The sequence below is a fragment of the Hyposmocoma kahamanoa genome, unplaced genomic scaffold (genome assembly GCF_003589595.1).
Source record: "Hyposmocoma kahamanoa isolate Upper Pololo Valley unplaced genomic scaffold, ASM358959v1 93, whole genome shotgun sequence".
Classification (NCBI taxonomy): Eukaryota; Metazoa; Arthropoda; class Insecta; order Lepidoptera; family Cosmopterigidae; genus Hyposmocoma; species Hyposmocoma kahamanoa.
In genome coordinates this window covers 8,718,734-8,733,334 of record NW_020654810.1, presented here as the reverse complement: position 1 = coordinate 8,733,334, position 14,601 = coordinate 8,718,734, and the positions used below count along the sequence as shown (strand labels likewise).

The 14,601-nt window shown below is 35.2% G+C and overlaps 2 protein-coding genes across 2 annotated transcripts; one reads left to right on the top strand and one right to left on the bottom strand.

Moving 5' to 3' along the window:
• Positions 1–517: 517 nt before the first annotated feature.
• LOC113237260 (dehydrogenase/reductase SDR family protein 7-like) lies at positions 518–6,120 on the top strand. Its single transcript, XM_026473647.1, has 5 exons — positions 518–1,003; positions 1,307–1,450; positions 2,604–2,823; positions 3,553–3,798; positions 5,574–6,120. The coding sequence occupies exons 1-5, from the start codon at positions 863–865 to the stop codon at positions 5,759–5,761; spliced, it is 939 nt and encodes a 312-aa protein (XP_026329432.1). The 5' UTR covers positions 518–862; the 3' UTR covers positions 5,762–6,120.
• Positions 6,121–6,153: 33 nt separating this feature from the next.
• Positions 6,154–7,324, bottom strand: LOC113237261 (transmembrane protein 11-A, mitochondrial). The gene is made up of 3 exons (XM_026473648.1): positions 7,302–7,324; positions 6,915–7,135; positions 6,154–6,603 (listed from the first exon to the last, which is right to left on the bottom strand). Exons 1-3 carry the CDS (start codon positions 7,322–7,324, stop codon positions 6,323–6,325), a joined length of 525 nt encoding a protein of 174 aa, XP_026329433.1. The 3' UTR covers positions 6,154–6,322.
• Between the last annotated feature and the right edge of the window lie 7,277 nt (positions 7,325–14,601).

Sequence of the window (14,601 nt, the reverse complement as noted above, 5' to 3'; positions counted from 1 at the left end):
ACAGATAGTGAAATGGACCGCATTATCGTACGGGCTCGAGAACATTATAATAAAAAAAAGGGTAGAAAACGAGAACGGCAAACCGGTGTACAAATAAATGTTTAAAAAAAATCAATACCTTAATATGTTTTATTTATCTCTGTTCCTAACTACATACACTTTTTTATTATTTGGTACTAATAAATACTTAAAACTTGGGTGTTTTTATGGTTCTCGAAATATTATACTTGTTTGACCGACTTGTATAGAATCATTTACTTCATTTTCTGTAGTAAAGTAGTTAATCTCTTATTGCAGTCGTGAATACCTTTGATATTTCGAGAACAATGAAAACATGCAAGTTTTAAGTATTTATTATTATCAAATGATTGAATGATATCCTATCTATAGATACGTAGCTATATATACGTCATTTAGTACTCCGCTTAGCGTATAGATGCCGCTCAGCGTCAAGAAATGACAGTTGCCAGTCTATCTCCAGTATTATATATTAGTCTATGCGATGAACTTTTTCGGTGACAGTATTTTTGACACTCATATTTTTTTGAAAAAATATAAGAAAAGTTTATTTAGTAAATTGCATATTTCGAATTTATTTGTCGGTGGCCAAGTCGTAGCCCCGTCGATTTTTAATACCCACCTAGATTTAAGGACAGTTATGTATAATGTAACGTTACAGTAGGAAACTTGTGTACACTTGTGTAAATAAAGAAATCTGCAAGACGAAAGTCTACCTGCAGGGCCCTTCAAAATTTGCAAAATACAAATATTCGATAACTGTTTGTAATCAGTAATAACCCAAATCCAGTGAGTCGTAATTACAAGTATTAAATTTGTTGGAAACCGGTATTCTAATTTAAATATGACTCCGCGTTCTAGTCTTGTTTCCGCTTCTTGGTACTTCAAATACTTGGGGATACCGTTAACTGTTGGTGTGATAAATATAATGTTTAATTTATGTAGAAGTACCCAAAGACGGCTTAGAGCCGCTTTAGAAGGAAAGGTAAGTTTTGATTTATACTCAAATATAAAAGTAGCTTTGGATACTTAGTGTGATATTCACTTTGATTCTCAAAGTATCACATCTCACTGATGTACAGTTATGTTATAACCTTACATTACACTATCTGTTACAAAAGGTCATAGTAAGCATTTGTTATACATATGGTACAATACTATCTTGTTACATTTTTCATTGACTAACAGTATTATGTGATTTAATAATGTGGTACCTACTCTGTCTATACATTGTTTCATCAGATAAAAAATGTCACAAACTAGTAGAAAAAGTAATTAAAATTTTCAGGTGGTAGTTATAACTGGTGCAAGTTCAGGCATTGGAGAGGCACTAGCTCATGCTTTCTATGAACAGGGAAGCAAGGTAGTTTTGGCTGCTCGCAGGGAGACTGAACTCAATCGGGTCAAAAATGATCTCATCTCCAAAAACTTAGTGAGTATAGAGTAAAAAAATTGTTAACTAAGTTATTTATAAATTTTTCATAACATTACTAATTAAATTATGTGTAACAGTGCAGGAAAGCATTATGATGAAACTTTCATATTGAAGAAGGTTTAAAAAACTCCTCATAAAAATGAGTGACATCCTCAACCTACATTAAGCGCGCATCTATTGCACAATAATGAGATGAATTTGATTTCACAATAATTGTTATTTATTTATATAATTTATTAAAGTCAGAAAATAACACTTACATAGCACAGTTTTCTTAATAAAATATCTACCTGGTTACAAGGTCCCTTGTTAATCCATGCCTTTTATATTGCTCTTTTTTGCAAGTGTATTGTATTGAATTGTTAGGTAAGCAGATTGTGCTTTATATGTTTGACTATTCTTAGACCTATCTATATAATCAACATTTTGCTTTTGATAATACCGCCAATATTAACAGAATCTTTGGCCTGTGACATGCTGTTAGGTCAATTTTACAGGCTCAGACAAACTGAGCCCCAGTTTGTCTCTAAGAGATAAATCTAAAGAAATAACTTTGTTACAATTTATGTTTAGAAGATTAATAATTTTTTTGATGTAAAATAGTTATAGACAGTGTGAAGTGAGGAAAAAAATAAACTGGCAGTTCATGACTATAGTATTCACAAAATCATACACTAATTTAAGTGGCAGTGCATCGTAAGATTCCAGTTACTATTAAAAATGTCAGTTTACGAGGTTTAAAAGTATAGCTATTGTTTAGCTATACTTCTAAACCTCATAAACTTTGTACAAAATTTTTGTTTTATTGCTTCTGCTTATTTATATGACAAAAATCCATAGTAATGATCTGTTTAGCTCTTTCAGATTCATATGATATTAGTGTTAGAAATAAGTATTGTGTTTGATAAATGTGAATAAAGTCAATATACAAAGAGCAACCACTAGAATTTTTACTCATTTTTTCAGGGAAATGTGCCTTACAAATGAGTAGTAGGATTTAATTAGTTTAAATAATTTGTTAACTGGTGAAATAAAGATTTTTTCGAGTTTCAATTCAATCATACTTCATATTTCCATACTCATTTGGTTTCATAAACTATATTTATGCATGCTGAAACACATCTATATTATACAATTTGTTTTATTACAGACCCTGCCAACAGAAGAGCCAGTGGTAATACTACTGGATCTTAGCGATCTTGAGACCCTAGAAGGTTTTATTCAAAAAGTTTATGATATGTGTGGCCGTATTGACATACTAATCAACAATGGAGGCATATCTCACAGAGGCGCCATACTGCATACTAAATTTGAAGTGGACAAGAAAATTATGTCTGTTAACTACTTTGGAGCTGTTGTGTTGACTAAAGGTATCACCCGCTAAATGTTGTGCCCTTTGTATATTTTATTTATAATATAATGTAATTTTACAGACTCATAAGTTGCTTATATAACTCTGAAATGGTCTAATGATATCTTCTAGAATTTGAAATAGAATAGGCAACAATACTAGAATTGTAATAAAACATTTTAGATTATCATATCTCATGATATCATATCATATCATGAAGTATCATACTTTATTATTGAATGTGCTTAATATAATTAAAATAAATTAATTATTTAAAACTTCACAACATACATAGGTTTAAGTCAGTTTTATAGAAACAAAGATCAAAATTCTTTATGACTATTGACTAGGAATTCAAAGAGAAACATTATTTTTTTTTTTTTTTTATAACTATTATTGCTGATAACTTACTAACTTATCTAGCACAGAAACATTGAATGACATGTGTACTTATTATATATTACTTATTATTACTCAATTTTATTGACTCGGTACCTTCAGCTTGTCCTAAGACATAGACTTCTTCCAGAGATTTCCATTTCTCCCTATCTTTTGCTATTTGCTTCTATGCTCCTCTAGCAACATATTTAAGATCGTCTTCCCATCTAAAGAGAAACATATTTACATTAAATTGTATAGTTTTTTTTACTATACATAAGTTTTATTTCAGTCTTTGCATGTTTTGTACAAGTGTAAATATTTAGTTTGTTACCTACCTAATTAAACACTATATAACAAAAAATTTCAGCTGCTCTACCTAAGATGGTGGAAAGAAGAAGTGGTCACATAGTCTTTGTAAGCTCAGTACAAGGTCTCATAGCAATTCCTGATCGTTCAGCATATGCAGCATCAAAACACGCAATGCAGGCTTTTGGGGATTCCCTAAGAGCTGAGATGAAACAGCACAATATTGATGTGACTGTTATGAGCCCTGGATATGTCAGGACTGCCGTGTCGCTTCACGCTTTATCTGGCAGTGGGGAGCCTCATGCAGGTAATGCTTTTCTGTATTTGAATCACAGTTCATGCCAGGAACTTTTGTGATAGAAATAGCCAATCACTGTGGCAAATATAACAAAATTCGAACACATAAAAAAATTGAATTGTAGTTCAATTGTAGTTGAATTGTAGGAAATTTTCAAGATCCTGTGAAGAATATTCTGGAAATTTTAGTACAATATGCGGGGCGCACTATAACTTTCCGGAATGAATAAGAAAAAATACTATAAATGGTCAGAAATGAATTTATTGTTCCTCAAAATATTCTCCGTTAGGATTAATGCACTTTTTCATACGAATGAACCAATTTTGAAAATATTTATGCCACTCATCCAACAATGTGACAATCTCTGAAACATATTTTTCATACTCTTCAACAGCCCTTTCAGGTGATTTGGTTCTTAATTTTTGGAAATAAATAAAAGTCACAAGGTGCCAGGTCGGGACTGTACGCGGGCTGGCTCATAAGGTCAACGTTGTTCACCTTCAAAAATTCATTTGTCTGTCTGGCCATGTGAGAACTGGCATTGTCGTGGTGCAGATGATACGGCATTTATGGTTATTTTTACGGAGTTTGTCAATACCTTCCGGCAAACAAATGGTTGATTACCAATCACTATTCACGGTACAATGATTCTCCAAAGCGACAGTAGCCACATGTCCAATTTTTTTAAAAAAAGAAGCAATCATCCGCTTAGATGCACTTTGGTTGTGCTCCACTTTAGTTGGTTTCAGCTCATCTCGACGACCCATACGCTCGATTGCTGCTTTGTTTTGGGATCGTAACTATAAATCCATGTTTCGTCACCTGTTGCTATGTCCCACACCAAATTTGACGCCCCTTCGTTGAATCTGGTAAGCATGGCATTGCACTAAGTGACGCGTTCCGTTTTTTGAGCCTTAGTCAAATTGTGTGGGATCCACCGAGAGCACAGCTTTTTCACACCCAAATGTTTGTGTAGTAATGATTGTATTTGACTCATGCCTATGCCTAAAGATGCTCGAATCTCATGGTATGGCATATGCCTGTCTGTTTTGATCATACGGCGCAAAGAATCGATGTTTTTGTTGTTTACGGCAGTGGACGGGCGATCATCACGAAATTCGTCACTGAGATTCACACGACCGCGTTTGAATTCTGCACACCAGCTATAAATAATCGTCTTGCATGGTGCTTCATCGCCAAAAGCAGTTAGAAGCCGAGCGAAGCTCCGCTGAGCTGTTCACTTACACTTAAAGCCGTAGAAAATCATACTACGAAAATTTTCACGATTTAAATCCATGGTGATGTAGACAACCAATTTCCAAAATGACGCCACAATGTAAAAACAAGTGACAGTCGTAAACAAACTGTATTTTACAGCCAAAGAGTTCCATTTTCAAATGTTGTAATTACTTTTTAAATATTGTTTATGTAAGTTCCGGAAACTTATAGTGCGCGTTAAGTATTGTAGTTTTTACTGAAATTGCTGAAGTGTTTTTGGGCGGTTGTTTCGCGAGTGAATGTTCTTTGTAGGACACTGTAGTTTTGTAAGGCAAAATTGCAGAGCTCAATCATTTTAATTCATTTCGAGCCTAAATCGCAATGTGTGTTAGTTATAATTTTTTATAATATCAAGTGGTAAATTTTATGTAACAACTTTTATCAATGACCTTAATTTCTTTCTGATATGTACTATAAAAGTGTACAGGTATATGACAGTAAAGTTAATTTGTTTTCTTGTTGTAGCAGTTTAAAATAATGTAAAAAGTAAATGTTTTTCTTTGCAGTTATGGACCCAAATACTGCTGCTGGGTTCAGTCCAGAGTATACAGCGCGTAAAATGTTGGAATCCATTGTCAGGAAAGATAAAGAATTGGTCTTGAGCCAATTTATACCGAAAGTAACGATTTTGCTCAGACATTCGCTACCCTCGATGTATTTTTGGGTAATGGCCAGGAGGGCCAACAAAACATAAAGCATCTGTAGTTTATTTTTCATACAGCTTATTTTATGAATATGTTACTTTTTGTTCATTTGTTGTTTCTTTATATTTTCGTAAAGTAACAAAAATATAAATGAATTGCCAGTGCTATAAATATTGGCAATTTGTTTCTAGATGGTGTGTTAAGGGGATATAATAAATCAAACTTAATTCATGTTATATTTCATTTATTGCGTGATAACAGAGACAAGTGTTTTTTATACTTTAATGTTCCCTGTCACCAGTTGTGTAACAGAATCTTTCAACAAATTACTATCACACTTGATTAACTAAAAGCTTTCTTACAATGTAAAGAAAATATCTTTTGTACAGGCTTGTCTATCTAATTAAACTATCAATAACATATTTAATTATAACAATTTATACAGTGGCTGCTTCCTACAAATTATTTAATTACAGTATTGGACTTCAGAAAGAATGCATTAGTAAGCACTAAAAAATTAGTTCTACTTTTAACTCTTTTCACAACTGAGAATCTACTGGATTCTAAGAAGGCATTATTGCATAAGTCCTTGCTTGTAAGGGATTACACACCTATTTGAAGGTTTGATATAATCTCCACAGGCAAATGGCAGCTGCTGCAACGGACACTGAGTTATGTATTAGTATCTTTCTTCTATTGTCTTTGCGGACAAGTACGACTGGCGAGGCTGATGTGAGATCACTCATAACTGGCAGAGTGGCTAAATGTCTACGGTCTTTTTCTTCTTGGTATTTACAACAGGGATCCCATTGCCATGACAGTGTGTAACAACCTGAACAGAGAACTGAGACTACGCCGAACGGAGCACACGCCAGTGAACTCCAAGCTAAACCTGAAATTATAAAATACATTATTTACTAATCAAACATTATTTATACTGTTTTTAACATGCATTTACAATAACTTACAATTACTTTATATTTCCCCTGCGAGAGGAAATAATATCTATAGATCTTTTGGTGAATTAGATAAGAACAAACAGTTAGGTTAAGGGTTACAGAGGTCAGTTACTTTGTTTTGTTGAACATTGGTTTGCAAACAACAAAGGATAGAGTAGTAACATATGATTTGGTTGTACTAGTCCTGCGAGTGATGTCTATTAGTATAGAGTGAAAGAGTGTCAAAGGTAGAAAACAATAGTACCTGAGGCGATGCTGCATAATCCACTGTATACTGCGACTTCATGCAATAGGTTTCCTACATAAATCCATCGAGCTGTCTCTTCGCCTAGTGGCTCTGGTTCTATTACGATCACGCTCACGCCGGCCTCAAGTGCTCTTTCCAATTCCATTTCAAATTTGATGTGGGCATTTTCACTGTCGTATACTTCTCTGATGATCGCAACACTCGATGGCTTAAGATCGCTGGAAAACAAAGTCCAACTTTTTTTTATTATTCAAATATATCAAGAGGCTACTGAAGCCAGACTTATTCATAGTTTTTATTATTTTTATCACTGGTATTGTACTAATTTTTAAAGTTTAGAGCGAAAAAAAATGGATAAAATCAGAAACTGTATTATTTACAAACCTGTCACTTTCATCAGCCGCCATCTTAACAATAGACAAAATATCATTAGCTAGAGGAACTGGCGAGTGATGCCCACTGTTGCTTCTTGCATCAATTTTTATTTATCGGCAAACGGCAATGGATCTCTTATATACTTAATTTATCGATAAATAACATCGGTACATTGTCTATGGATAAGAGTAAAGTACAGTAGCCAGCAAATCCAACAAACCGACAGATTTTATTACAATTACTTTTATTCGCCATTTTTAATATTTGGCAATGTTCATTTTGAAGCTATGAGTAATTTTTCTTCTCATTTTTTAGCTTTCGATTATAATTTGTTTTATGTATGTACAACATACAATGTCGAAATTTCAATATTATTATTAGTTTTGGTACTTTTGACGTACAGTCGCACGCACATTGAATTTTTGACCGTTTCCTCTTATCACAAACGGTATAGGGTATAGAGTTAAATTTAAATCTCAATTTCTCACTCATTTTCATATAGAACTTTAAGGATAAACGGCCGAGGATTCGGTAAGTTTTTTTGTAACGTCAAGTGACGGGACGAACAAGTCGTGCGCCTGTTGGTAACCTACACGCCTGTCCATAACAGTTACAGTGCCACTCAAAGCTTTAAATCGCAATGATCTGAGGGGCACTACCACTGCGCCTGTCAACCTGAAGCCTAATGACAAGACAAAACCGGAACACAGTAATGCTGACATTACTGTTTGGCGGCAGAAATAGGTAAGGTGGCAGTATTACCCTTTTTTTTTTTTTTGTCGGGGGGGAAATCTTTATGGATACCCCTGAGCCCAGGGAGACTCAGGGGTTATGTGGGGACTCTCCCTCCAGACTGGAGGGCCTACCCCACTAAAACCCCCCCGGGTTTCCCTCTCGCCGGTTGAGTCGGCGCCGTGGGATCAGTGAACATTCACCACGACGTGGCAGTATTACCCTGGGCGAACTCTTTCACAAGGAGAATTACTGCTACTAAAATGCAATATAACACGGTCAATTTCAATTCTCGCCAATCAGGATTAGAGAGCACTACTTAATTCTAGGGTCAGCGGACTAAAGCACATACAAATAAGTTAAAAACCAACATCATTCATTTAAATTTTAATAATACACACTCATAACCCCGCACTAGGGAAACTCTGTATCGCGGGTGCCATAGATATACACATAGACAACCACAAATTACATTACAGCCAAAGTCACGAGAGAAATAAATGTAGGCTATACAAATATTTCTTCCGTCCCGGGAGTCGAATCCGGGACCTCTGCTTGGCAATTCAGCATGGTAACCATTCGGCCACGAGCGAAGGCCGTTAGTGTAAATAATACATCTATATAGCATCTATGTAACTACATTAATGCATCTGTATACAGAGTAAATAAATTCAAATTCATTTGTTGCGTCTTTTTCAAATTTATCATTCTCTTCACATCTTTCAAACATTATAAGCAACGCAAAAATATATAATTGTATACATTGACTTATGATTGTATATTAAAAAATTAAGCACTTTTTTGACATAAGTGAAGTTATGGGGTGTACTACGTGAGTTCGAATGCCGATTACGCGAATGATGATAGTACGAAGACGGTAGCGATGCGATAGTGCATTTGCGCGAATGGTCAGATGCGCGAAAGTTTTAATGCGCGATGGTACATTTGCGCGAATGACGATAGCACGAAGACAGATTTGCGAAAGCTGGAAGGCAAATTATTTGTTGCAAGTACTTCCATGTCTGCAGTTGTTGCAATTCGGACAAAAAACCGTTATGATTTTTTATAATTTTCGATAATGTTTTTTTGATTGATCGTAATTAAAGATTACTTTGTTTGGTTAATTTATATAAAAATTTTACAAAAACAAACGTATTATTTATTATGAAAGCTTTGCATTGCAAATAATTGCAACAACCTGCAGTCATGGGCGTACTTGCAACAATTAACTTGCCTTCCAGCTTTCCTAATCTGTCTTCGTGCTATCGTCATTCGCGCAAATGAACTGTCGCGCATTTAAGCTTTCGTGCAACCCTCTTCGCACTATCGTCATTCGGGTAATCGGCTTTGCACACACGTAGTACTCCCGAAGTTATGTGCAATAATCCGCCGACCCTAGAATTGTATTGGAATATTTCACTGTCACCACAAAATACATTATTATTAATAGTTACTTGTTCTGTATAACAGCGTTGGTAATCAACAACTTATTGCTGCGCAATTCACCTTCAATGCACTGTTTCTAATATGATAATTCATAAAGCCGTTTAATGAAGAGATTAACAAGAATAGTTAAGTAAGCAGTTGACATCGGTTCCGTAAATCCTTTAGTTTTTAATGGAAAAAAATATACTGCAGTCAATGTAAAAAAACACTTAATTTATGTAATATAGATATAGATATATATATATATATATATATATATATATATATATATATAAATTTTAGTATAAGCAGCAGTCTTTCATTATTTTTTCTTTTTCACAGCTGTTAGTTTGCGCGCGCAAAATATTACATTTCTGTTGTGTTGTCTATTTTGCACATACATTCGGCACGGTGACCTTTGACCTTAATAACCTCAGGTCTCAGATCGAAATTTAAAATTTGGTCTATGTCACTAAAGGTATTCTCACTACATTTTGAAAAACTGAAAAACGCTCACTATCTGTCTCTATCTATGTCTATCTATCACTCACAAAGCTCCTGCCAAATAAAAACGTGCAACTTTTTTGCTATTATCTTTAAAAACGAGAAAAATGTGTAAAGTGTGCAATATCCTATTGTCTTTGATTCGTGCCTTAACCTCGTGCGTCGACCTACGTGGATGATCATATCAGGGACATTAATATTACAGAATAATTTCGAAAAAATTTTTCCGCAACTGTCGTTTGTCGCCCACTAGTGCCGTTCTAAAATCCGCTTGCCAGATTAGGCAAAGGTGAATGTTGCAAACAGTGCTTCGACTGAGTGAATAATGCAGAATCGGTTTTATTTGCCACGGTATTTACAACCATATATCGGTTCCACTAGGGTATAACTCGAATTTCGACGATCTTGGCCGTTATGTTCGATTTTGTTCCCTACAGTTTTCTGATTAGTACTATGCTGCTACATAAAAGGCGCGTGTGGGTGCAAGGCTGACCTTATAGGCGCTACCCACAGCTTGCTAAACATTCGAATGATTTCCCGACATCCCACGCCAAAAAGCTATTATCACCATAAATTGATAGGACAAAAAACTATGCATTGAAGGTCTTTGGTATTGATTAATTGAAACACAATTGAGCGCATGGGAGTGTCCTCAATCTGGCTACCGGGTTTCGATCGTGTAAATGACACCTTTACTTGCATAGGTATTGCATAACGTTGTGTTAATGCATTCAGTATTAATTACAATATGTATATTATAATTAGTATTCATTAACTGATTATTAACTTTCTTATATCTAATTCTTTTCCAAAAAGGACGAATTGCCAAATTCTTATGTTAGGGCAGGCGAGCTGCGATTGCAACAAAGCTGCAATCTGATGTCAAGGAAGACGATGCTAACAATTACATCTCTTTACTTTGTCTTTCTAACGCTTAGTACGTAGGTACTACGCGTTAGAGTTGTAGTAGTACAAGTTCAACCCACGTCATCGTTTCGCGTGATTATATTTGTACCCAAGATCTACACGATAATTATTGTCTCTATAATTACCTAACTAATTAATTATTTTTCATACTTACGTTATAATAAGTGCGAAAAATATTAATATTAACTGAATATTTTTTTTAACGAAGTTGCTGTCGTTGAAATCTAATATACGAAGATCAGAGAAGAAAAGAATTTACGACGAACGTTGTTCTTATCCTCGAACATATGTAATTGGTTATTCTACCTACCTTCAATATACGTACCCCTCATGGAAGAATGGCATAAGTGAAGTTAGGTCAAAAATGTTTATTGCTACATTAGATACAGAAAAATATAACCCACGTCCTCTCCAACTCTTGTAACTCTGTCGACTAATATTGTCTAAATATGTACAAACATTTATGACGTAACTTCACTTATGCCATTCTTCCATGAGGGTGCGTATGTTGACTAGCTTTTTATTTCTTTTAGAATAAGTACAATAATTATACGTACAATATATATATATATATAGCAACGTCATTGTACTTTTTGTGTAATAATAGTAGGTATAGAAAACCGTGGAAATATGGAAAACTCGACATATTCGTAGAAAACAGTTAAACGGGATAACATATATTCGCATGGCAAAGTGGAAAGAGTCCTTACCGGCCACCAAAATAACGATTTGCCATAATAATAAATAAATAATTTTTTTCGCATCCAAGGCCCACTTGTTAGTAAATATAGACGTAACTTTAACTAAAAAAAGAGAAAAACCACAAAAACATAAGGACAGAGTATTAAAAAACCGACCTCAAAAGCTCGTGGAATTACATCTATTTGCCAAGTTTTATTGAAATCGGTTACCGGAAAGTGTGCGAAACTGGATACATCCCCTACTTTGCCACCCTTAGAGGTGGAATATTTTCTTCAAATTTAAATAGGATTACTACTGAGGTACCCTCTTTCCAACAACAAAAGTATCCTCAAAATCGGTTTACAAAGCGAGTTATCGCGTAACACACATACAAATAAAAAAAATATAGTCAGATTGACAACCTCAATAAAAACTGTTAATAAAAACTCATTATTACGCTCGAGGCGCTGAGTACCCCATCGCCTCACCAGAACCTGGATGAAATGACGAAGCATCGGCGCATCGAGCTTAGCCACAAAATGTTTTCTGGATGCCGTTAGGACTAGAACGCCGTCAAGAGAGTAGTGATGCTGTCTTTTTTCGCATCACAGTAAAAAAGTCATCTACTCCCTCTTGAGCAAATATCGACGATGCACTACAGTGTCGCGGTAGTCCCAATAGCATCCTGAAACCATTATTATATTGAGCGCGCATGGCGCCGAGTACCTTCTGCGTATAGTTAACCCACAGACCACCCGTGTAAAAGGATTGACAATATGCCTTAAATAAAGTTATTTTGGGTCACTACTACGGGCGAATCTATGTGTCAATATATTTCATCTGGCAGCCAACGCCCTACGTTCCCGATCAATATCAGTTTGGTCTTTAAGATCCTCTGTCAAGTAATATCCTAGGTATTTGAATTTGCAAACCCTCTTTAGGGCCAACGCATTAAGGTAAATCCTAGATTAATATAAATACCATGTAGTAGCATTTAGTAGCTGTAGAGCTCATTGTGAAAGAGTTCATCCAGGGAAGTAGGTACTGCCACCTTACTTATTTCTGCCGCCAAGCGGTAATGTGAGCATTACTGTGTTCCGGTTTAGAAGGGTGCTGGTGAATTTGCAGGCACATGAGACTTGTCAACTTATGTCTCAGGGTGTCGGGCGCAGTGGCCTTTCAGATCTTTGCGATTTAAAGCTCTGAGTGGCACTGCAACTGTTATAAGCAGGCGTGTAGCTTACCATCAAGCGCACGACTTGTTCGTCCCGTCACTAGGCGTTATAGAAAAAAAACCCTAGTAGACTCGGTAGCGATAGGATATTCTCGGTCTCGGTGAGATATGTACGTTGAAATCGACCTTTGCTCCCATTCCCATCAACATTTGCTTTGTAAATTTGTGTCCTTACTTTGCAATCGCTCATCCTTAATAAAAAAGTAAATTATAATAATCCGTGAAGGCATGTGCGTTACGGATCTTATTATACCTACATAGTACTGTGTTCCCAATAACACACCTGCCGATTTGTTAGTTCAAATGTGTTGGCGAAACATATTGATTTTATAAATAACGCTCCAATTTCTTTCGATCTAAATGCTACATTTGTTCTAGTAGCTTATATTGAATTTATTACAATTAGATAGACTCTAGTACCTTTGGATCAGTATATTTGAGATACAATACTGGTTTTCGAATTATATAAGCGATCCGAATAAGTAGGACTGCATACTCCTACTTATTCGGATCGCTTTATATATAAATTTATCTATTGAAATGAAAACGTTTTTATTGGTTTAGTTTTATGAAAATATCCAGGTAAGTAACTATGTAAATACAAACTCAGTAATAAATATTTTGACAAAAGTTCTATAATATCCAGAAAGTAAATTAAATACTTACTTATGGAAATGTGTAATTATTCGATTGTAATGCAAACATTAATAAATCCTATTATAATTTTCTTGGTGGTATACCGTGTCTAAGTAAGCCCCCATTGTGGATAGTCTGCGATCGAACGGGCGCGGGTAATGAACTCAAGCATCCGCGGGATTCACGACTGTGCTGCGCCCGCGCCGCTGTCCCTCCTCCCGCTCCCTTACCTCCCCGCCACGATATTCCTCCGGGCTCTTCAAACTTTAGAAATAACAATTTACGACCTCGACTGTCTTTATGTGAGCTGTGGTAGACGTAATAAAATGGCTTTTCTATTCAATTCGGTCTTCTCTGTATATATCTGAAATTCCATAAATTCGCATCAGAATCGAAGGTCGAATTAGAAAGAACCGGTCTTTCGCCCGTCCTGCCTAGGGCTAAGGTTAGCCAGGTACAAGATGAGAGTATTTCTTAGAAGTGGTTACTATCTTCCTTTTTGAGTTGAGAAGGTTGCCCTTTTCTGCGGTTAAAATGATTTATGACATTTTAAGAAATTCATGGCTGTTTCTTAGAATTTTAGAATTTACGCTGATGAAATTTCCAAGTTTTAAAACATTTATGTATCTCGTATAATGGGTGTCATGTTTTATAGGAATTTTACCTAATCCGTTTGCGTTAAATACATTTACACCTCGCATTGAGCCGAGTCCTAGAGTCCAGTAAAATAATAATTTCTTTCTTTTCTGTACCCTTAAATAAAACGTTAATACAGCTGCAAATTGCCAGCACTGGCCGAGAGTCCTATAAGCGGGTAATTTAAGTTTATTGAGGTTTATTGCCACGTTCGAGAGCTAAATCAAATTCGTGCTGTAAATGATTGTGTATGGTACTTTTGTTTTGAAATCTGAATGGAATTTTTACGAGAGATAATGAAGTAGTATATTTAAAAGCTCGTACCATCCAGCATGGATTAAATATCTATAAAAAATCCCTGAACATTCAGGTTAACAAAAATCCGAGGCTCTTGTTTATTATCGGTAGATATATGATGACATATTGAACTGACAAAGAAACTTAAAACATTTTATTCTACATACAACATCCACGAATTTGAAGTATGTAAGAAAATAAATCCTTTTACTATTTATTGCATGTGCGATTATAGTT